General features: G+C 42.0%; 2 protein-coding genes across 15 annotated transcripts in view; one reads left to right on the top strand and one right to left on the bottom strand.

Moving 5' to 3' along the window:
* Positions 1 to 11033, top strand: part of LOC5570334 (AT-rich interactive domain-containing protein 2) — a 40366-nt gene extending 29333 nt beyond the window's left edge. For 5 of the 6 annotated variants that reach the window (XM_021843786.1, XM_021843787.1, XM_021843788.1 and 2 more), the window contains 5 exons: positions 581 to 1660; positions 7157 to 8377; positions 10296 to 10568; positions 10643 to 10734; positions 10806 to 11033. In XM_021843786.1, coding sequence (XP_021699478.1) covers positions 581 to 1660; positions 7157 to 8377; positions 10296 to 10568; positions 10643 to 10734; positions 10806 to 10920 — 2781 coding nt within the window. In that variant the 3' untranslated portion in view covers positions 10921 to 11033. The remainder of the gene's footprint in view (positions 1 to 580; positions 1661 to 7156; positions 8378 to 10295; positions 10569 to 10642; positions 10735 to 10805) is intronic. The other variant, XM_021843790.1, reaches the window with a different exon arrangement.
* A 3892-nt stretch (positions 11034 to 14925) lies between these two features.
* Positions 14926 to 22978, bottom strand: part of LOC5570333 (coronin-6) — a 69853-nt gene continuing 61800 nt past the window's right edge. For 7 of the 9 annotated variants that reach the window (XM_021843793.1, XM_021843792.1, XM_021843795.1 and 4 more), the window contains exons 5-6: positions 15820 to 16089; positions 14926 to 15758 (exon numbers count right to left, since the gene is read on the bottom strand). In XM_021843793.1, coding sequence (XP_021699485.1) covers positions 15477 to 15758; positions 15820 to 16089 — 552 coding nt within the window. In that variant the 3' untranslated portion in view covers positions 14926 to 15476. The remainder of the gene's footprint in view (positions 15759 to 15819; positions 16090 to 22978) is intronic. The other 2 variants (XM_021843797.1, XM_001653111.2) reach the window with 1 other exon arrangement.

A 22978-nucleotide genomic window follows, 5' to 3' on the forward strand; every position in this document is an offset into this window, starting at 1 on the left:
GCTGCTTTGACACTACTCCTGCAGTGCTCAAGAGGGGCTTCGGTGAACCCTCAATCATCCGGCAACGCTGCTTCAAGGCTTTGTGCGTAACCTGTTGCGACTTTGTGTAGCTAAGTCGTTCCAGATTGTATCGTGGCGAGCGTCGGTACCGAATGTTGTTCACAACGGAAGTTCTCAAGGTAGTGGTCCGAATCGATGTTTGCACCGCCATAAGTTCTGACGCAAGTTGCATCATCAGGTATCAGAAGGCCGGCTCCAGAGGCACGTCTTCGTCAATTGGGAGATTTGTTGTGATAAGTGATTGTGATAAACGCCCTCAAAAGGTAGCCGTAAAAACTCAATTTTCGAATTGCTGCAATTCTGACAAGATATGTCGCAAAGAGATATCAACTTTTGACCCTTTATGAAATCAATTGGATATCTATTTTAGGCGAATTAATTGTATTCGATTATCAAAGAAATTTCAAAAGAATATAAATTGTAGATTTGCATATGAATTCTTTCGCATATGAATTTCTTGTGATATGTTTCAGGAATGTACCTATACCGATTTCTAATCATTATACATTTTCATTCTCAGGTTGCTCAACGTCAGCAAATGTTAAAACAGAAGCAGATGAAATCACCTTCGCCTGTAGCAAGTCCTCCTCCCAACAGCTCAGTCGTGGTCACATCCAATAATCCAAATAATTTGACAAACATTAAAGTAGGTAACTCAACAATATCTATAAAGCCCGGCACACTTCCGACGAACACGGTAATAACGGCAACTAATCCTCACGAGATGAATCCACCTCCGCTGGCACCTCTGAGTCAGAATCCAAACGCAATTATTAAACCTTTGGCTGGAAATAAGATGTTGGCAGATTTGCTGGATAAGAAAACAAATGATCCTCCGGTGTTCGCCATAGGAGAGACTACCGTAAAGCGTAAAAGTGATGTCGACGCAGCAGAACCTCCAGCTAAGAAGTTAGATTTGATGGAGACAGAGGAGGTCAAAGTGACTCCTAAAGCTGCTGATTTGTATGCCGAGTTGGCAGGATCGATTTTGGAGGATGAAGACATGGAAGATATCGAAATGAAGCCAAAAGAAGAGACAAATATAAAGGTGCAATCGGCTCCAGCTCAACAAGTCATCACCATGCCACTTCAGCGGCAAATCATAATGGCTCCTAACAATCCCCAATCGATGATGCTCTCACCCGGTAGTTCCGGTCAACATTTGACTTCTCAAACTACTGCCACTATCAAAACGGATAGCGGCTATCAGCAGGTTCCAATTCTTTTACAGCACAACCAAAATCAAATTCAAATTCAGAAAACGGCACCAGTAATGACTCCAACGGTCATTTCAAATCCCCAGCAAACCACACAGTACATTTTGGCCACTAATCAACAGGGACAGACTTACGTTGTTGCCCAGCAGCCTCAACCACAACCACAAATGCAACAAACCGTCCTGTTGACTCAAAATCCCCAAACGGGAGCCCAACAGAAAACCATCATTATACTGCAGCAGCAACCGACGCAGGGCACTTCGCCCCAAATACAGACCCAACAAATTGCACAGCCTCAATCGCACCCTCCACAGAAGGTGTTCGTCAATCAGCAGGGTCAGCAAATCATCATGACGCAGGTTCCTCGACAAGTGCAACATCAGGTAGGTGTTGAATTGAAAAAGATTTTAAATCTATGATATCTAATAACAATTTTAGCTTTCGTCTGCATTGAGTTTGACTTGAGTCACTTCCCAGGATATCTAGTTGGCTACAGCGTAACTTCACGTTAGTGTTGGATATACAGTGGACTCTCCACATCTCGATATCTTTCCCTATGTCGATGATTGCTTCGGTCCCTTCATTCTGCATACGATTTCTCTCTCCATATCTTGGAGATATGGAGGATATTATCTCGATATCTCCATATTTCGATGTGTTCCTGTTGATTTTATGTTCACAAATTTCTCTCTATATGTCGATATGAATGGTTACTAGACCAGATTCATGCGATTCAGAACAGTTTGAAATTAAGTTTGTTTGTTTGTTTGTTTAATATTTCCAAATAACGGAGTGATTTTCAATCTCGTGTTCAATAAATTATTGTTTTTTGTTTCGATCTCTCCCTGTCTCGATGATTCCTTCGATATCGAGATGTGGAGAGGCGACTGTGTTTAAAAACTTTATCTTCATCGGTCTTGGGTGATATTTCTTCAAATATCCTAAACGTTTCGGGTTCCCAAGTCGTCCTCCACTAGGTGCGACCTTGAAAATGCGTATTTATGGTATTTCCCGCAGTCATCGATCTTAACATGTTTCCCTACTGAATATTATCCTCGCATTTTATTTCGCAATCCGCGCTAAGTAGATACCACTTGTCTCAAAGAAGAGATCAAACAAGAATAAGAATCCCGGAGTCGTTTCGAAATTTTTCGAAATACCTTTTTAGATTTTCTTTGGGAATTTCCTAGGATAGCAAGTAATACTCCAAAGATTTTCAACATTTCCTGCAGTAATTCTTCCATGTATTTTCATGGTACTTCTTTCATAATTATTCCTTCAAGAATTTTCATTCATTTTTACAGAAATTTTCTCTAGTAAGTCCTCAACAAATTTCTCTTGTAATTCATCCATTCCATTGATTTTTATTACAATTTCCTCTAAGACTATCAATTTGTGTGATTTGTGCTAACGTAAGAACAACACGACATTCACGAAACGCGACGCGAGACAAGACATAACACTTATAGTTCTTACTATCGTCAAAAAGTTTTAAAAAAATTACCTTTCTGTCGACCGATTTCGGGCGCGATGTAGCCCATCTACGGGACAATGTCCGACCGGTCGGACAGAAAGGTATTTTTTTTAAAACTTTTTGACGATAGTAAGAACTATAAGTGTTATGTCTTGTCTCGCGTCGCGTTTCGTGAATTTCCTCTAAGATTTTCGTTTAAAACTTCGTCAAGAATTCAATCTGTATCTTCTCTTGTCAAGCAGGACTTTTTAAGAAATCCAACCAGAAATTCCTCTTAGGATGCCACCACGAATGCTAGAGCAATCTCGAATGAAACTTCTTGAAATACACGCGGAGAAGTCGTTGAAGGATTTCCGGAAAAACTTTTGGACCAGATTCGGGATGAGGTCTTGGAGTATTCTTTAAAATAATTATTGAAAAAAAAAACACAGGACACTGGATAATATCGTGAATTATTTTCTGTAGGAATCTCTGGCGAAATTTGTATAGGAATAATCGGAGAATTATTGAAATAATTGTTGTGGCATTTCCTGATGGAAATCCTGAATGGACTAACTCTTGGTCGGCGCGCCATAGGCGATGCAATTCTAACATTATGTGAGTGACAGCCGAAGTTACTGCATTCCAGCACTTGGCATCCGCACACATTCTCTCTATTATATTGTCGGAGGACTCCGCATGTAGCGACCTCTCATAACAATGAAACGGGGGCAATCGAACATGACATGCTCCGCTGTTTCCTCCACACCAGCACAATTGGGACAAGCAGGAGATGCCCGAACTTTTGCAGGTACTGTCTATAGCAACCATGTCCTAACAGAAACTGCGGCAGATGGAAGTTCACTTCCCCATGGTTTCTTTCATACTAATCTGACACATTCGGTATTGTCCGACACTTAGTGGAGTTATCCCATTCCTGCTGTCAATTTCTGAGCGTTGCCTCTTTACACGTGTCGTGGACTCCTCTGGTACCTCTTTGGTTGAAGAATTGAACATCTTCCTTAATGATGAGCCCGATGAGCGTCATCCCGGCTATGAGGCACACGACCTCTTTAGATGCCGTTCGGTATGCGCTTGCTACTCTTAAGCACATGATCCTGTACGTGCTTTCCAACCATTTTAGGTTGGACCAGATTGGTCCTCCATACCTTAGTATGGATAGCGCCACGCTTGCCAGGAGCTTGCGTTTGCTGGCAATTACAGCAGAGCTGTTAGACATCATCCTCGAAAGCGCGGCTATAGCCGTAGATACCCTTTTACAGGCATATTCAACGTGGCTAGCGTAGCGGAGCTTGCCAACGATCATTACCTCAAGATGCCTAAGGTATCGCTTGGACTCTATGGTGCAATCACCTACCGAGATAAGCGCCCGTTGCTCGGACTTGCGGTTGTTGACCACCACCACCTCAGTCTTGTGACGGGTCAGTCCTAGTTTCCTAGACTTCATCCATTTTTCAACTATGGAAATAGAGTGCGTTCCCGCGGTAATTCGAACGCTTTTCTGCCATTCCTCTGTGTCATACAGCAGAATCCTACCATCAAAATAGCTTTCTAGAAGCTTACACAACTGCACCGGTACTTTGAGGCGGTAAAGCGCGTGTGCTATTGCTTCCCAGCTTGCGCTGTTGGAACGCATTCTTCACATCCATAGTGACAACCGCGCTGTAACGGATCCCGCTCCTTTTATGTTCGATTGCCACCTCAGTTGTCTGAACGACCTACTGGATGGCGTCCAGAGCGATCTTTTCTAAATCCAAACTGGTTGTTGGACAGGCCGTCCGCACTCTCCGCCTGTTGAAAATCAACCTTTCCAATAACTTGCTCGTTGTATCTAGTAGACAGATAGGTCTATACGCCAACGGGTCACCTGGTGGTTTCCCCGCCTTTGGTAGTAGCACCAATTTCTGTCGCTTCCATACATCCGGGAAGATTCCTTGATCAATGCAGCGTTGCATCGTGGTTCTGAACATGTCTGCATCCGCGTTCACTGCCGCTTTTAAGGCAACATTCGGGATACCATCGGGTCCCGGTGCCTTGTTTAACGCGAATGATTTCACGACTTCTGCCAGCTCTTCGTTCGTCACTCTCGCCACTTCTTCTCCTTCATCTGCCGCATACGGCGCTGGGGGCCATGGGCTTATGGGACGGTGCGGGAAGAGTACATCGATTACACTGCGGAACACGTTTTTGTCTCCAGCATCAAAATACCTCTGTTTACTTAATAAAGGGTTGCTGAATCCATTGCCGTTTACAGAAATATCATAGCACGTCTAGTTTTTGAGATATTGGTTGTTGAAAATGCGAAAATTGACTATTTCAGCCAACTTGCATGCAAGTTTTCCAGCTTGTAGGGCAATTTATTTACTTAATTTGCCACAGAATTCAAACTTTATGTGTAGAACAATACTTATCATCAAAGTTTGTAATACTTTTGAACCGAAAAAGTTATTTTTTGATGGTTTAGAAAAGTATTGTATTTTGCCATATAAGAGAAACGAAGAATTTAGTATGGAGACTACAAGTATATTGAAAAAATCGGTTTAATCTAAATTTAATCGTGCATTTTCAATCAAAATACATCTAAAATGAAAGTTTAAGTCCTCTTTTGTATGCTAGATGGATAAGATGACAAGTAAGTTTGATAAAATATACTTTAAATTTTAGGTAAACATCGATAAAATCAATGTTTTATACAACTTTGGCGACCTGTAGCTAAAAATTGTGACGTGCTGGGAAATTTCTGAGAACGGCATCAGATTCAGCAACCCCAAATCTACTAGAGACACATAATTTGATCCTTGAGACACGCAAAAATGTCATTTTTGTTGCGCTGTGTTATCGATCGCAGCAGCTCGGGCGACTTCTCTTGGGGCGCTATGGCACCTTTGGTGTTAGCCATTACCACTCTGTAGACTGGCACTCTCGCATAAACTATCAAAGCATGCCCGTTTTCGACTCTTGATTTCCTTTTTGAGAGCCAACTTTGGCTCTCTGAATGCTGCACCGCGTTTTTCTCTTTGTGCTTCTGTGCATGCGCGTTGCATTCTTCGTCTAGTCCAAAGGCAGACTGCTCGAAGATTTGCAATTGATTCGCACCACCAGTACACCGGCGGCCTGTTCTCTCTAGGAGGGGCCTTTCTCGGCATGGAAGTATCACAAGCTTGTGATATCACATCAACTATCTCTTCACCGTTTAGGTTTAGAGTGTTCCGTTCGCGCCTCAGGGCTTCAGTGAATACTACGACGTCGAAGCGCGCTGTTTTCCTTCCTCGGGCTTGGGTCGAGTTAAAGGCATAACAATCATAACAATAACAAAGTTTGTATAGAACTTTCAACAACATTGCAACGGTAAAACAGGAATTTTGTTCAAGTTTATTTATTTTGCTGAACATAAGAAGCAAAATGAATTATCTGTGCGGTGGTGCTAAATGAATATGCCATGAAGAAGTGTGCTAGAAAATTATGCACATTTGTATGAGAAGACAATCTTCAATCCTTTATGGGCAGTAAAACAACTGCTAAATGTCGCTACGGTGACCACTCCATAGGTCTCCACATCTAAGAATTGTCACCGTTCATACAGCCCGCCACTTAGAGAGCAGGCAAAGCCAGTTGGATGTAGCCAGGTGTGCTTGCGAATATTCTTACGGGTAAAGTCTACTTTCCGACCTGCGCTTTTGAAAAAAAAAAAAACGATGACTTGTCTTGGATACGCTTCGTAGGCCTAATCTAGGCTCCCGGCTGATCAGAGAGCAGCAGAAAAACTTGCCCATTATTCGACGATTCTATCCATCGAATAACTGGTACATCTGTTTCCGATCATTATGAAGCCAACCCAAGTTCTGATATGTCGCTCTACTTCTTCTTCTTCTATCTGGCATTACGTCCCCACTGGGACAGAGCCTGCTTCTCAGCTTAGTGTTCTTATGAGCACTTCCACAGTTATTAACTGAGAGCTTACTGTGCCAAAGACCATTTTTGCATGCGTATATCGTGTGGCAGGTACGAAGATACTCTATGCCCTGGGAAGTCGAAAAAATTTCCAACCAGAAAAGATCATCGAACGGTGGAATTCGAACCCACGACCCTCAGCTTGGTCTTGCTGGATAGCTGCGCGTTTACCGCTACGGCTATCTGGGCCCCATATGTCGCTCTACTTAAGTTTTTCTTTACTATTGAAAAGTCTTCGATTCTTCGATGCTGGCAATACAGCATTATCCGCTTGTTTTATACGTGATCATCACAGTCACACAGTCACACTTCTACAATGTATCAGAAATTTGGTATTGTAGCTATGGTTCCTAACATTTTCAAGTTCTTTCGGATGTGTCATTAAATGCGCTAGCGCTTTTAGCAATGTTCTCACTGTAATATAACTGACTATATCACATTGCTTCATCAACAGGGAAATACAATCAGCATCGACGGTTCTTCGCAACAAATAATCAAAAGCAGTCAACAACCCACGCAGATCATTCAACAACAATCACATCCCCAGATACAGCAGATCATCCAGCAAAGCGGCGCCCAGACATTCCAAATCATCCAACAACCGGCTCAGCAGACCACACCCCAACAAACTCAGCAGATTTTGATTCAATCCCAATCTCCCCAACCCCAACAGCCGCAAATAGTTATACAACAGCAGCCAACCCAGCAAATGCAACCGCAAATCATTTCCCAGCAAATTATTCAACCAGCAACGCAACAACAACAACAACCGCAGGTAGTTCAGAAAATAATTCAACAAAAACTCGTCCATGCACCCTCTCAGCAACAGCAGCAGCAACAACAGCAGCCGCAAATAATAACGGTTCAAAAGCAACCTGTCTCTCATAGCCCTGGAGCCGTAACAGTTACTAAACAAATAGCAACTACATCGTCTCCACAGGTCGGACAACTTCCTACCAAAACCATCATCGTTCAACAGCAACCTTCGACGTCCGGCGGCACACCACAAAAGCAGATCATTCAAGTTCTTCAGCAAAAAATATCATCTCCGTCACCGCAATCGCCGGCTCTACAGAAAACGCAAATAATCCATGGGTCAGGAACCCTTCCGGTAAAAGTAACCGTTGCACAGCCTCAATCTTCTGTTGGGTCCTCCAGCACTTCTACCAGTATCACTACAACAACCACGACGTCAGATTCAACCAAGGTAGCTCCGAAGGCTGCTCCGGCATCTATAGAACCTTCACCTACAACATCTGCTCCGGTAGTGGTCACCCAGGCTAAACCTGCAGCTTCGTCCTCCACCACTCCAATGGTCACTTCTTCAACGCCTACGACAGTCACAGCTGTTCAATCTCCAGCTACTACACCCTCCGTAGTCGCTTCCAACAGCACCATCCAAATGATTCCGGCAATGGATCCAGCCAAAGCCATCGACGAGGACGTGGATCCGAACTGGCCGTGGGTGTGCGACTGGCGTGGCTGTCCCCGGAAGAAGTTTGCATCGGCCAACGAAGTGTACATCCACGCCTGTGCCGTTCACTGCCCGGATACGGTTGATTCGTCGGCCGATATCTATTGCCAGTGGGGCCCCGGACCGAACCTGTGCGACAATCTGCCCCGTAAGCGGTTCTCTTTGATGACGCACATTTTCGATCGGCACTGCACTAGCGATGTAAGTATAAATGGGGTTCGGGTTGTTTAACAGGAAAACATTTTTCTTTTTTTCATTCCCGTTGATTTTAAATCACACGTTTGATCACGACGATGTCTTCAGAGAAGTTACTCGTATTTTTTTTCTAAAAAAATGGATATGGTAGGAAGTCCTTTTTAGGATTAAATTTGAATCAAGCTTATTTTTTTCCCTCCCCTTGGTTATGCGACCTTGCCGCGATGGGAGGGCATAATCCATTAGCCCATATGATGGAAACCAAAGGCGTAACCTGTAGTGGTGGTATCACATTTTGGCATTTTTGCTTAAAGCCGCGTCATAATTCATATGGCATAGACGCAATAATATCTCGGATGTGATCCAACGGACATTCTGCGTCATAGATAGAATTGATGCCCATTTCAAATAATGAATCTATTCGAAGTGGACATTAATACTATTGGCGACGTTCAGTTCGTATTCTGCTAACCAGAATGATCCGTAGCCACTCTTACTATTAGCTAGCTAGACACATTGTTACTATATACGACGTAGGAAATATTACTCTGAGCAAAATGACTAGTAGATTCACTGAGTAGAAATAAGTGGCGACAATCTTATTTTAATATGGTTTTTACATTGCCATAATAAGAAATACCTCTTTTGTAACATTGGTACAAATAATCTAATTCCAGCTTCATTTTCGCAAAATTTACAAGCAGAAAGTAGGCGTTGTGAAGCATTGCATTTGCCACCGAAAAGTGAATCTTGTAGGAGACTGTAATAGAAGCCTAAGGTAACTTTACTCTTAAATATTCACTATAATAATGACTGTGGAAAGTAAGACGCTGAGATCGATCATTAGGGTACACTTGCTAGTTTCGAGAAATTGTTGAACGGACAAGGAGAGTGACTTTTTTCTTTAAGGATATATGAACGTAATGCCCAATATATACTTATAACAACAAAAAACGAAATTAACTGAAACTACTACTAAACCGCCTAATTTTGTTAAGACTTGACGACAATTTACATTTGAGACTCTAATCTTACGTAAAAGACAGGAGTATTCAGAATAGCACTTAAATGACAGATTATTCAAAATCACTGTTCGATTGGACAGTATTAGTAATCACACTACTACACTTCTATTTCAAACAAATTCTGATGGAGTTGCTGATTTTCACAATGCTTCCTTTTCTCAGAAGCAAGGGAATATGGGAATTTTTAAAAAACTACCACGTCACAATACGAATAAAAAACAGTGTTCATGTGGGCACCATAGCCCAGTCCGTCTGTGTATTGGTCCTGGTAGAGGGCAAAAGCCAGACCGAGGGTTCAGCCTTGACAAGTTAAGCTGTCAAGCAGCTCCAACTGAATACCAAAAAAAAAAATGAATCAAGCTTATTTTTATTCCCTATCCATTAATATTTTTTCTCCATTACTAATCAACACCTTCCCGAGGTCATTGTGGAGATACAGAGGTATTCTCGGTCTCTAGAAGCACCAATCACACACTAACATTCCTTGCTCATCCCAACTGTTTGTTAGGACTTGGCCGATATCAAATGATATAATAAATTTGCAATGTTCCTTTACATTTTTTTGTAAAGGACAACTTTTCTGAAAACAACATTCGCGTAGAATGAAAAAAAAAACTAGAACAAAAATAGTAGCTTTTTGGTGCACCCTAAGTTTAACCTTTCACTAAGTTCATTTGAAGAGCTAGATCAAGAGTGCTTTCAGCAAAGTTGTTCGAAGCAACATTTTCTAAAAGTTTGTGGAAGAACCCAATCACAATTTTTTCCAAACAAAAAAGTTTGGTCCTGAATCCGTTATACATCTAAAATCAACGAGAATAGAGACAAAAAGTGTTGCCTGCTAATTATCGTTTCGAGCCATTATGCGATGCATATTGCCTAATACTCCTGTTTCTTTCTAGGCTTTCAAGCAAGCGGTTCAGCGACGCCTGTCCAATAGCTCCACATCCACCACCCAGCAGGCCTATCCTGTGACCTTGGTTCGACAACCGAGCAGCAGTGCACCGGGATCGTCTGCCTCGTCAACGACCTCGGAATCATCCGTCTCTAGCTCGCCAGCACCGCCCACGGCTCCGCAGCCACAAGGTCCCGGGATTCTGTCTTCTGCAGGACCCGCCGCATTGCACGCCATCAAAAGACATGCCATCGATTGGATCAACGCTAAAGAATTTCAGGTAGATTTTAAGGCTTTCCCTCTGTTAAACTGACAGGTGTTAACTAATCGTTGATTTTGCTTCAATATTCACAGGATGACATTGAAGGTCCGGTTACGAAAAGTATTCGGCTAACGTCGGCATTGATTCTGCGAAATCTGGTCGTTTACAATAATTCTGCCAGGAGGTAAGAGCAGAATCTTTCAACATGTTAAAACCTCTTATTAAATTTAAATTTCCGTTCTTTTTGAATTTCAGAGCTTTACGGGCATACGAGCCTCACCTGGCGAGCGTTGCAATGAACAATGTTGAATCTAGCCGCACTATCTCACAGGTATTATTTGAAATGAACGACGCGCAACCGAACTATTAATATAGGTTGACGTAGATTGAATCGTGACTTTTGATAATCTACCCTAAAAGTTTAATCTGTTTTAATATAAGATTCGCATATATTTTCCAATAAAGCATCTTGAAGGTAACTTATACAATTGTTTGTAAAAATTTTAATTATCACAATCCTTTCATTAATTTAGGTTCGCAAATCTTGATATAGAGATTTCTCGTTGACTACCACCTCAAGCTTCAACGAGTCAACTGATGACAATGATGTGTTAGCGTGAAGAAAAAGTGGGAGTCTCAAAAAAGGACGATGGATCTACCAGCTTATCCCCAATGTATCATGCGGGTAAGTAAGAAAGATGTCGTAGTTTCTTTCGAAGTGGATTGACAGACTGTCAGAAAGTGACGAATGAGAAGAATGTTGCCAGATATTGGCTGATAGTGTCTTGTGTTAGGCTCAACAGAAAGCGGCAAAGCAAAGCGAATCCATTGCAGAAAGAAAAAATGTGTGTAGTACTGGCTCTCAAGTTGAGGCTCAAAGGCCGGTTCGTCAACTTCAGCATCATAAACGTAATGACAAGAACGCATTTTATGCGCAGCTCGAACGCGAGTACGACCGCTGCCCAAGCTACGACGTCAAGATCATCATAGGTGATTGAGCGTTTAGATTGGCCAGGAGGAGGAGTTCAGACCGACGATTGGAAAGTTCAGCGCCCTCCGGCTGACAAACAAGAACAGCCTGCGGCAGATATATTTTGCCGCGTCCAAGAATATGGCCATTCGTAGCACCTATTTCCAGCACAGCATTCCGTATCGGTACATCTGGAGATCACCTCAGCAGACAGGATCGTAAATACACGAAAAAAAATTGTGCGGTAAAAACTACCATTTTAGGGGGTTAACTTAAGCGCTCGCACCGGCAATTTTCAGCAGACCAGAAATGCGCTTGATTTTACCATGTTTGTAGTCGAAACCAGATTGTTGTAAATTATTTCTGTCAAATGTACCACTAATGTGGTGGGATGTACCGTAAACATAGTAAATTGGTCTGAAATTGCATGGTAGTTTCAAGAATGGGCGTAGTCAGCTAAAATAGTAGTTTTTACCATAGAATTTTTCCCCGTGTAGACCATGTTTTGATCGATGGACGGCACTTCTCCGATATAACCGACGTCAGAACCTATCGTGGCGGTAACATTGACTCCGACCTGGTGATGGTGAAACTGCGCTCAAAACTATCCGTCATTAACGATGTACGGCACCGACGCCCGCCTCGGTACAATCTAGTGCGACTGAAACAGCCGGATGTCACCAATGCGTACGCGCAACATCTTGAGCCAGCGTTGCCGGATGAGGGCGAGCTCGATGGGGCCCCTCTTGAGGACTGCTGGAGGACAGTCAAAGCAGTCATTAACGACGCTGCCGGAAGCATTGTTGGAACGGAGCTCAAGAAACGATTGTTTCGACGAAGAGTGCCATGAGGTTTTAGAGGAGAAGAATGCAGCGCGGGCTGCAATGCTGCAGCATGATACGCGACAAAACGTGGAACGATACAAACTGAAGCGGAAACAGCAAACCCGCCTATTCCGGGACAAAAGGCGCCGCCTGGAAGAGGTGGAATGCCAAGAGATGGAGTTGCTGTACCGTTCTCAAGAAACGCGGAAGTTCTATCAGAAGCTCAACATATCCCGCAAAGGCGTCGTGCCGCGAGCTGAAATGTGCCGGGATAAGGATGAGAGCATCTTGACGGACGGACGCGAGGTGATCGAAAGGTGGAAGCAGCACTACGATGAACACATGAATGGCGCAGAGAACACAAGCACAGAAGGTCAGGACAACGAAGGCGATGGCTAGGTCAGCACAGCGGACAGTGGAAACCAACCAGCTTCCACGATGAAGGAAGTTAAGGATGCCATCAACCAGCTCAAGAACAACAAGGCCGCTGGCAAGGATGGTATCGAAGCCGAACTCATCAAGATGGACCCGGACAGGTTTGCCATCTCTACATCGGTTGATAGTCAGAATCTGGGAAACGGAACAGCTACCGGAGGAGTGGAAGCAAGGCGTTATATGCCCTATCTACAAAAAGGGCGACAAACTGGAGTGTGAAAATTATCGAGCAATCTTCTCTTCCGTCGTCTATCACATATAGCAAATAAGTTCGTGGGAAGTTACTAAGCAGGTTTCATCGACGGCCGCTCGACAACGGACCAGATCTTTTCCGTGCGGCAAATCCTCCAGAAACGCCGTGAGTACCAGGTCCCTACGCACCATTTGTTCATCAATTTCAAGGCGGCATACGACAGTATCGACCGTGTAGAGCTATGGAAGATCATGGACGAGAACAGCTCTCCCGGAAAGCTCACAAGATTGATTAGAGCAACGATGGACGGTGTACAAAACTGCGTGAAGATCTCGGGCGAACACTCCAGTTCGTTCGAGTCTCGGCGGGGACTACGACAGGGCGACGGACTTTCGTGCCTGTTGTTCAATATTGCGCTTGAAGGTGTCTTGCGGAGAGCCGGACTTAACAGTCGAGGCACGATTTTCACGAGATCCGGACAATTTGTTTGCTTCGCGGATGACATGGATATTATTGGGAGAAAATTTGAAACGGTGGAAGATTTGTTCACCCGCTTTAAACGCGAAGCAACAAGAGTCGAGCTAATGGCGAATGCGTCGAAAACAAAGTACATGCTAGTTAGCAGAACTGAGCGCGACAGGGCCCGCCTAGGAAGCAGTGTCACGATAGACGGGGATGCCTTCGAGGTGGTGGACGAGTTCGTCTACCTCACTACCTCGGATCTTTGTTGACGGCTGACAACAATGTTAGTCGGGAAATACGAAGACGCATCATCAGCGGAAGTCGTGCCTACTATGGGCTCCAGAAGAAACTGCGATCAAGAAAGATTCAACCTCGCACCAAATGCACGATGTACAAAACGCTCATAAGACCGGCTGTCTTCTACGGGCTTGAGACGGGGACTATGCTGTAGGTTCTAGGAGGACTTGCAAGCTCTTGGGGTTTTCGAACGCCGAAAGCTTAGGACGATCTTCGGCGGCATGCAGGTGGATAACGTGTGGCGGGAAATGATGAACCACGAGCTCGCTCAACTCTACGGCGAACCCAGTAACGTGAAGGTAGCTAAAGCTGGAAGGATACGCTGGACAGGGTATGTTGCAAGAATGCCGGACAACAACCCTGTAAAGATAGTGTTCGCTACGAATCCGGTCGGAACAAGAAGGCGTGGGGCGCAGCGAGCTAGGTGGATTTACCAGGTGCATCACATCAGCGGCCAGTGACTCGTGCTTGTACATCCGAAATCGCAATGGAAGGCTGAGCTACTTCCTGATGTAACTCGACGACCTGCTCGTCGTCTGCAACTCCGAGGCCGAGTTGGACAAAATTCCTCAGCAGCAACAGGGCAAGTTCAAGATTTCCTGCCTTGGTGAGCTTAGACAGTTGCTGGGAATACGCGTTGAAAAAGCTGATGATCACTACACACTCGATCAAGCCAGCTACGAAACGAAGCCATCCAAGGTACCGATCGACACCGCGTACCTCAAACAAAAGGGGGTGACGGAACTACCTACAAATGCCTCGTACCGTAGTTTGGTAGGGAGTTTGCTCTACGTCGTGATGAACACATGGCCGCATATCTGCGTGGACATCTCACTGCTTGGATGAAAAGTCACTAACCCAACTAACCGAGATTAGACGGAAGCTAAGAGGATACTCCGATATCTCAAGGCCACGAAGAACCATCGTTCGCCCCATTGCGGGGTGAATAGAAACATACAACATTTTCATAAATCTGCGCGATATATTTTTTTTAATTTTATAACAGCAATTGGGGTCTCATCAAAGGAAGAATTGACCCATATATGAGGCTAAATAAATTGGTTTTTATCCACACGGGTTAAGTTGTACACATTCAAACATGTCGGAGATTGTTTCTATTCGCCCCATTTTACGGTAAGTTTGCATGTATTGAACGTGATATTGTCGCGTACAGGAAAGAACCATAGCAACACATTCTAATAAAAGTAAATTTATAATAAGTGTCTCCTGCTTCTGATTTTAAATTTACAAAGTTTTAGTTGTTTTTGTTTGATTTAGTTCCACTTAATTAAATATAGGCTTTTTTCGATTTCTATCTTAAGTATGTTGTTTTAGCTTCAAGCAACAAGGCATTTTTTGTTTTCATTCTCCACAGTTGATAGAGTTCGGATGATACCACATTCTTTGTTTCTCTCATTTTTTGTTTGCAATAAAAATCAACACAAATAAATATTTTCTTCTGTTCACACGATTGGTTTTACTTTATATATTATTTTAAAAATAATATTAAAAACTTTTGTTTGAGCGCTCGCGTTTTCCTCTTTGCTTGTGTTCATGCATGCATCTGTTTCCTGTTTAAGCCGCAGTTCTTACACGTTTTGTAAATGTAGTTTTGCATGCATCATTCGAATATAAAGTAGTTTGCTTGCTTTGCCAGTACCTAGTACATTCACTGCTTGAGTATGCCAATTCCAAATGGTTTGTTCAGGTTGTGTGCTCTTGACCAAGGGGGCGCGTTATGCTCTCTACACTTCGTCCGGGGCTAGGTTCGTGTTGGTGTAGTGGCCACCGCCATCGCCGTGCTGGTCATCGTGGGCATTTGCCACCGATTGGTTCGTTCCGACGATGGTGGGTGAAGGCGTCGAGGTGTTTAGCAGAGGAGCGTCGGGTTCGGTCAGTCCTCGGTCGGCCATGGCTTTCACGGTGGCCTCTAGGGAGCGGATACGGTTTTCGTGCTTTACAATGATTGCCTTTAGCTTCCTGAATTCATCCTCGAATTTGGTGCGCAGATCAGTAAGTGCTTGTTCCTAGAAAAATAAGGATGTTAGGATGAATCTGACAAGTCCAATATGTACAGGAAGTACTTACCGAAACTCCACTGATGACTACTGGCTCCGGTTGACTGGCAGCGCTGGATGCAGTGGTGGCAGGCGCACTCGATTGCGTTGTTCCGTTAGAAGCGCCGGAGGATCCGTTGGAAGTGGCCGTGGATGTCGTGGTGGCTGCTGCTCCCGCTACCGGAGAGCTCTTTGGTCCACGAGGTGGCATTTTGTCGAGCACGTTGGACTTCTTGGTTACCGTCAGCGTGGTGCTCTGGGATTGCGAAACGTATCCACCCTTTTCAACGAAAACACGATCCTATTGAGCGGTTTACATACCATGTTCTTGCACTAATAATACTACAAGGTGCCTTACAAACTAAATATGTGTTATTTGGATTGGTATAGAAATGAATGTAGGTTTTTGGCTGTTGAGTGATGCTCGTGTTCAGAAAGTTACTGCACAAAAATGGCATGCATGGTGTATGCGGAGAAGCTTTCATTAGTAAAAAAACGTAGTCCAAACGGCAGATGCAACTAAGGCTCAGTTCTATATTTGCTGGATTTTCTAATAATATGTGATAGATAGTAGCTTGGGGCCTTCGTTAGCCGAGTGGTTAGAGTCCGTGGCTACAAAGCAAAGCCATGCTGATGGTGTCTGGGTTCAATTCCCGGTCGGTCCAGGATCATTTCGTAATGGAAATTTCCTTGACTTCCCTGGGCAAAGAGTATCATCGTACCTGCCACACGATATACGAATGCAAATGGCTACTTTGGCAAAGAAAGCTCCCAGCTAATAACTGTGGAAGTAAGAACACTAAGCTGAGAAGCAGGCTCTGTCCAGTGAGGACATTAATGCCAAGAAGAAGAAGAAGAAGATGTGATAGTTACGCGATTATGGACAGTACAGCCCTAGTATGGGTTTTCAGGCTTTGACATGAACTAAAAAATAGTTTATAGAATCGTTGTAAAATCAAAATACAGTCAGTGACAAATAGTTAGTAATCAAACGCAATCAAACATATAGATTCAAGTATCTGTGGTCACACATAGGTCACTGTGGACTCGACAATCCGTTCATTTGCACCAGACAAGTGCAGGGAGCCCCGAGGGAGATGGTAACACCTCAAACTTCGCGTTTCGTCAAATAATAAGTGGCAATGGTATTTAATGTGCAATCACCATTAAGGATTAACCTGGTCCCACCGGACATGTTCAGAATGTCCCGGGAAAGTGGTCATTATGGTAATGCTGTTGAAACAATTCTTGCAGCATATCAAAGTTCTTAATTCGTTGAAATCAGAATGGAATATCCTGGAGTTCAATGACCATTCAGCACTATGATCCGATGCATCTCGAACGAACCATGATTTGACAACGGTCTATGAGACTCAGGCAAATTGTATGGTTTTGCTTTACCTCCTGTTCGTTTGCCACTGCGATATCCTTATCAAATGGTGAATAATAGGAGTAAAGTGAACGAACGACTCAGTTTTCTGTCCTTATTTCATGAAGTTTGAATAGATTTCTGAAGAAATATACATTTATTTACCTTTTAGGTTTATATTATTTGACTTCAACATTGAAAACAATGATCCTAGATATGATTTGTATGTATTACCTGTAGATCAACATTGAAACAAATGATCCTAGATATGCCATGAGTCAATGTTGTAGAGATCATCGACTCATGGAAATGTCGAGTCATCGGACAGATATTTTTTTTGTGAGCTGTTTGAGATGACAACCGTAGTACCGTAATCCGGGGGCAAATTGATCACTGGGGCGAATTTGATCAGGTCGATACGTTTGCGCCACATACATTCCATGTTTTCAAGTTTATAGATGCCTAATGATGATTTGGATTTATTTCATTTTTATTAGAGTCAGTTTTGCATAGAAATATTCACACTTTTTGAAGGTGTAAACAATACAGTAGGAAAAGTTGATGCTAAACAATGCACTGGTGCTATACCTACATGTCAACTATGAGAGTTTAAAATGTTATGTAAACTTTAGATGAACTACTGAACTCATTTTTGATATCATACAGCATAGCAAGTATAGTGTTTCGCTCAGAAAACCGTTTAATGTGCTTATTTATTATTTTACCAAATAATGTGCTTATTTCAAGGGAAATTGACAACATTTAGGCGTATTAGGCAGATTTTCGAAGCTTGATTTTGCAATAAAATGATCAAATGTTCAAGATTTTTGACATCATATTCAGATTCAGGAAACCCAAATATAGTAGATAGGAAAATTTTTTACTCTCAAACCTGTGTTGTTATATGGTGATTAATTTCGCCCCAGTGCATCATTTTAGTTTTTTGATATTGAAACTATTTTTAAAATATGTTAAATAATATTTCATGAAAAATCGATTACATAAACTGATAAAGATCAATGGAGTACTGGTTTTGCCGAAATTTATTTGACAATATTTGAATTCCGAAGGACCACACAACAAAAAGTTGTAAAACAGTGATCAACTTGCCCCCGGATTACGGTAATCATGTTTTTTTTTCATTATTTTTATTGTAGTTTCATGAGTCAATTTTGAGAAATAGAACATTGATCCGTAGAGCTTAGACTGTAACGTCGTTGAACTCTAGGATATCTATTCCCATTCTTGTTTCTACAGTATTGTGAAAATTACCACTTTTCCCAGAAATTCTGAACATGTCGGCAGGGCTGGTAGCAGGACTTATTTTAGAAACTTAGTCTCTATTTCAATTAAAGTCTCTTAAAAGTCTCTGTTTTTGACGGAGAGACTTTAAACTCTGTTTTAACCAAAATGGTCTCTAAAGTTTTTTTCTGCTTGAAGTAAATCCTGTTGCAATTCGTATTTGTTTCAGAAAAACTCAGAGAATATTAAGCTCTTCAGGAATTTCTTATCGGGTTCCTAGAGGAAAAGAAGATTTTTTTTAGAATTTGTTCCAGGCAACCCTTCAGCACTCCAATGCTTCTTTCTCCTGTAATTTCCACAAGGAAAAGTTTTCAAGAGGCTTTCTCAGGGGTTTCTCCAGACTTTTGTTACTATAGGAAATCTTCTCAATAATTTGTTTATGTATTTTTCCAGGAAGATCTACAAGAATTACGTAAATTTCTTAAGTGATCCTTTCAGACATTTGCATATAGATTCCTTAAGGAATTCATCCAAATTTACTTCCATAAATTAATCCAAAAAAATCTCCAGGATATGTTAAGTACTCTTCCTGGAAATTCCTCATGAAGTTCCTCCACGCATTTCTCTAACATTTTATCATACTCCTGCAGTTCTTCTAAACATTTTTTTTAAAATAATTTTCCAAGTAAAATTTTGGTGGATTTTTTATAAGCTCATTAATGCTTTTACACCAGCTAGTGCCACGGTAATTATTCCAGTGACCCCGCCTACCATTACCAGGCAAAGTTTTTCAAGGATTTTGTCCAACAATTTTCATGGAATTTATGCAGGTAATTTTCCACAGATTCGATTGATTTTTCTTTAATTTTATCAGCTATTTTTTTCGAAATGCTTCAAAGCTTCCTTCTATTAGTTCATCGAAGGTTGCTTTAGAATTTAACAAACCTGTCATACCCCCGGATTTTTTGAAAAAAAAATCTCGCTGTTGAAAAAAAAATCATTGACATTTTCCTAAAAAGATTCCTGAAAAAATTGTTTGAAGACTTTTTTTGGGGTTTTCTGGAATAATTCTTGGAGAAATCTCTGAAGTACCGTTTATTACGAATTATTATTATTTATTATTATTTATATTACGAACATTAAAGACTCCAAAGAAGTGTAAATCATCCAAAAGCATATAAATCATGATACCTAAGCCTCATCAAGTTTAAACTCAACCTTTGAATCGGAGGCAAAGTTTTTGATTCCACAACTTCAAAAACATTGAATAGGTAAATAGAAATGTGTCGCCTTTCAATTTTTCTTATTTCGGACGATAAGTCATTACTCATTAGTGTGGGACAAAATTCAGATTCTCGCTCCAGCTCACTTTTTGGATTGCATTTAGGTCCTATAACAACTGTGCAAAATTTCAGCTCGATCGGTGAAACTATATTTACGCGCCAGCCGTTTAAAGTTTATATGGGATTTACTATGGGAAACTTACTTTTGCATAAAAAAAATCACTAGAGATCGCGCATTGACCTATATACAAATTCTGAACACAGACCTCGATAGGTTTATGTATATTTTTATAAAGGTCAATGGGCGACCTCTGGCGATTTTTCTTGGCAAAAGTATGTTTTCTCATAGTAAATCATATACAAACTTTAAATATTCACCGACCGAGCTGAAATTTTGCACAGTTTTTATGGGACCTAAATGCAATCCAAAAAGTGGACTGGAGCGAGAATCTAAATTTTTCATTTAATCGTGTCCCAGGCTACTTCCCCATCCATTAGAAAGACGTCTCAGATAGTTGAGAATTCTAAATTTTCATGGATGTCTCCAAAGTAACAAATTTTGAAAGCTTTCATGTAAAATGTTTTCCATGTAAAGTAGTGTGTCCGGAATAAGAAAAAAATACTGGTTGAATTCTTGAAGGAGAGCACCGGGAATTGGTGGAAGTCGTCTGAAAATGATGGTAGAACGATTGGATAATTTTCTGGATGTTCCCAAATTGTTTGAAAAATTTCTGAAAGATTTTTCGCAGGAATTAATGATGGAATCTCTGAGGTTATTTTCCTGTGTATCTATAGAAAATTACAAGTTGAATAATATAATTCTAAAACGAAACTGTTAGAGATTTCTTGGGTAGTTCGTTAAAATCACTAAATGAACTCCGAGAAAAAAAAAACTTTGGAGTATTATCTGAAGCAGATTTTAGGCAATAGCAGACCCACCTCTTTCGGGAGAAAAAAAAACATCGCCTGGAGGAGACAGAGTTTGAGTAGATGGAACAGCTGTGCCGGTCTCAAGAAAAACGTAAATTCTATCAGAAACACAACGCATCCCGCAACGGCTTCATGCCACAAGCCGAGATGTGCAGGGATAAGGATTGGAGCATCTCGACGAACGAGCGTGAGGTGATCGAAAGGTGGAAGCAGCACTTCGACGAACACCTGAATGGCGCTTAGAGCACAGGCAATGAAGGTCGAGACTACGGAAGAAATGCCTTCGCCATTACTGCGGACGATGGAAACCAACCAGTCCCCACTTTGACGGAGGTCAAGGATGCCATTCACCAGCACAAGACTAATAAAGGTGCTGGTAAGGATGGTATCGGAGCCAGCGATGGGCGATTTTGAATCGATGTTCCGAAAATCGATTTTTTTTGTTCCGATTAATCGAGTTTTTGAATCGATGTTTGGAGCATTCAAAATCGAGTGAATCGATTTTCTTTATTCGATTATTTGTTTCGATTCAAAATGATGTAATTGCTTAGAATTTTTCAAGGAGTTGACATCGTTTTGAATCAGTCTTGAAGTGTTTAATATATAATTTTTAATTTCACTCGTCATTCAATCGGAGGAATTTAACAATTATATGCAATTTCATTTGGTCTTATTTTGAAAGCTTGTTTTTTTCTAAATTTTCGCATGAGCTTGACATTCGAATCGATTCAAAAACATCGATTCAAATGATTCGATTTTATCGATGAATCGATTCGATGTATGGAATTTGAATCGATTCAGTAACATCGATGTTCTGGTCAAATTTGCCCAACGCTAATCGGAGCTGAACTCATAATGATGGGCCCGGAGAGGCTGGCCATTTGTCTGCACTGGCTGATAGACACAATCTGGGAAACAGAACAGCTACCGGAGGAGTGGAAGGAAGGGGTAATATGCCCCATCGAAGTTTGATTATGAGAACTTTCGAGCGGTCTTCCGTCATCTGACACTTGTAGTAAACGAGTTCTTGGGAAGTTATCAAGCCGGCCTCGTTGACAGCCGATCGACAATGGTGCAGATCTTTACTGTACGGCAAATCCTCCAAAAATGTCGTGAATACTAGGTCCCAACGCATCACCTTTTCATCGATTTCAAGGCAGCATACGATAGTGTCGACCGCGTAGAGCTATGGAAAATCATGGTCGAGAACATCTTTCTCGGGAAGCTCACGAGACAGATAAGAGCAACGATGGAAGGTATGCAAAATTGTGTGAAGGTTTCAGGCGAACATTCCAGTGTGTTTGAGTCCCGCCGGGGACTACGACAAGGTGATGGACTTTCGTGCCTATTGTGAATTTTGCCCTTGAAGGTGTTATGCGGAGAGCCGGGCTCAACAGCCGGGGTACGATTTTTTCGAGATCTAGTCCATTTGCTTGCTTTGCAGATGATATGAACATTGTCGGCCGAACATTTGAAAAGGTGGTAGACCTGTATACCCGCCTGAAACGTTATCCAGAAGGTGGCCATAGCTGGCGGGTACGATGGGCAGGACATGTTGCAAGAATGCTGGACAGCAACCCTGCAAAGATGGTGTTCGCTTCGAATCTTGGTACGAGAAGGCGTGGAGCGCAGCGAGCTAGGTGGGTGGATCAAAAGCGTATCGATTTGGCGAGCGTGGAGCAGAACCGAGGATGGAGAAAATTGGCTGCGAACTGAGTATTGGGGGGCGAAATTGTTGATGCAGTGTTATCTGTTAAGATGTTACCAAAATAAATGATATAAATAGACTTTAGGCAAATATCTGAATTAATTTCTGAAGAAAACAATAAAAAAGACATACAGTAATACGAGCAGTAACACTTGTATTGCAATGAGGAATTTTCAAAAAATATTCTCAGAAGTCTCTTGTTGGTTTCTTTTTAGTTTCTTTTTTTTTAGGTTTCTAAAGTTCTTATTTTTAAGACATTTATTCTCTGCCAGCCCTAATCATGTGCTATAAGTTCAATCCAAATAGTTGTTGGATTTTCAAAATATCATTTCCACTCATTACTTGACGAATCATGAAGATTGCAGATTCGCACGAATGGTTTTGGAGAAATATGATAATGAACATTTCCATGGAGTCACCCGAAATCTGTTCAGTAAGCCCAGGTTGGTCCTGAATGATCATTGAACTCCAGGACAAGTTTTAAATGTCGCATGGATAATTTTTACAAGAATGTAGTATTCGCCAGTTTCACTTGGATATTCGGAGCATGTAACCAAGTCAATCGTGAATGGTAGTTGGATCTTGTAATCACTGTTTCCACTCATTATTTGACGAATCACGAAGTACAGTCATCTCTCCCTTACTCGATATTGAAGGG

The sequence above is a fragment of the Aedes aegypti genome, chromosome 2 (assembly GCF_002204515.2).
Source record: "Aedes aegypti strain LVP_AGWG chromosome 2, AaegL5.0 Primary Assembly, whole genome shotgun sequence".
Taxonomy (NCBI): Eukaryota; Metazoa; Arthropoda; class Insecta; order Diptera; family Culicidae; genus Aedes; species Aedes aegypti.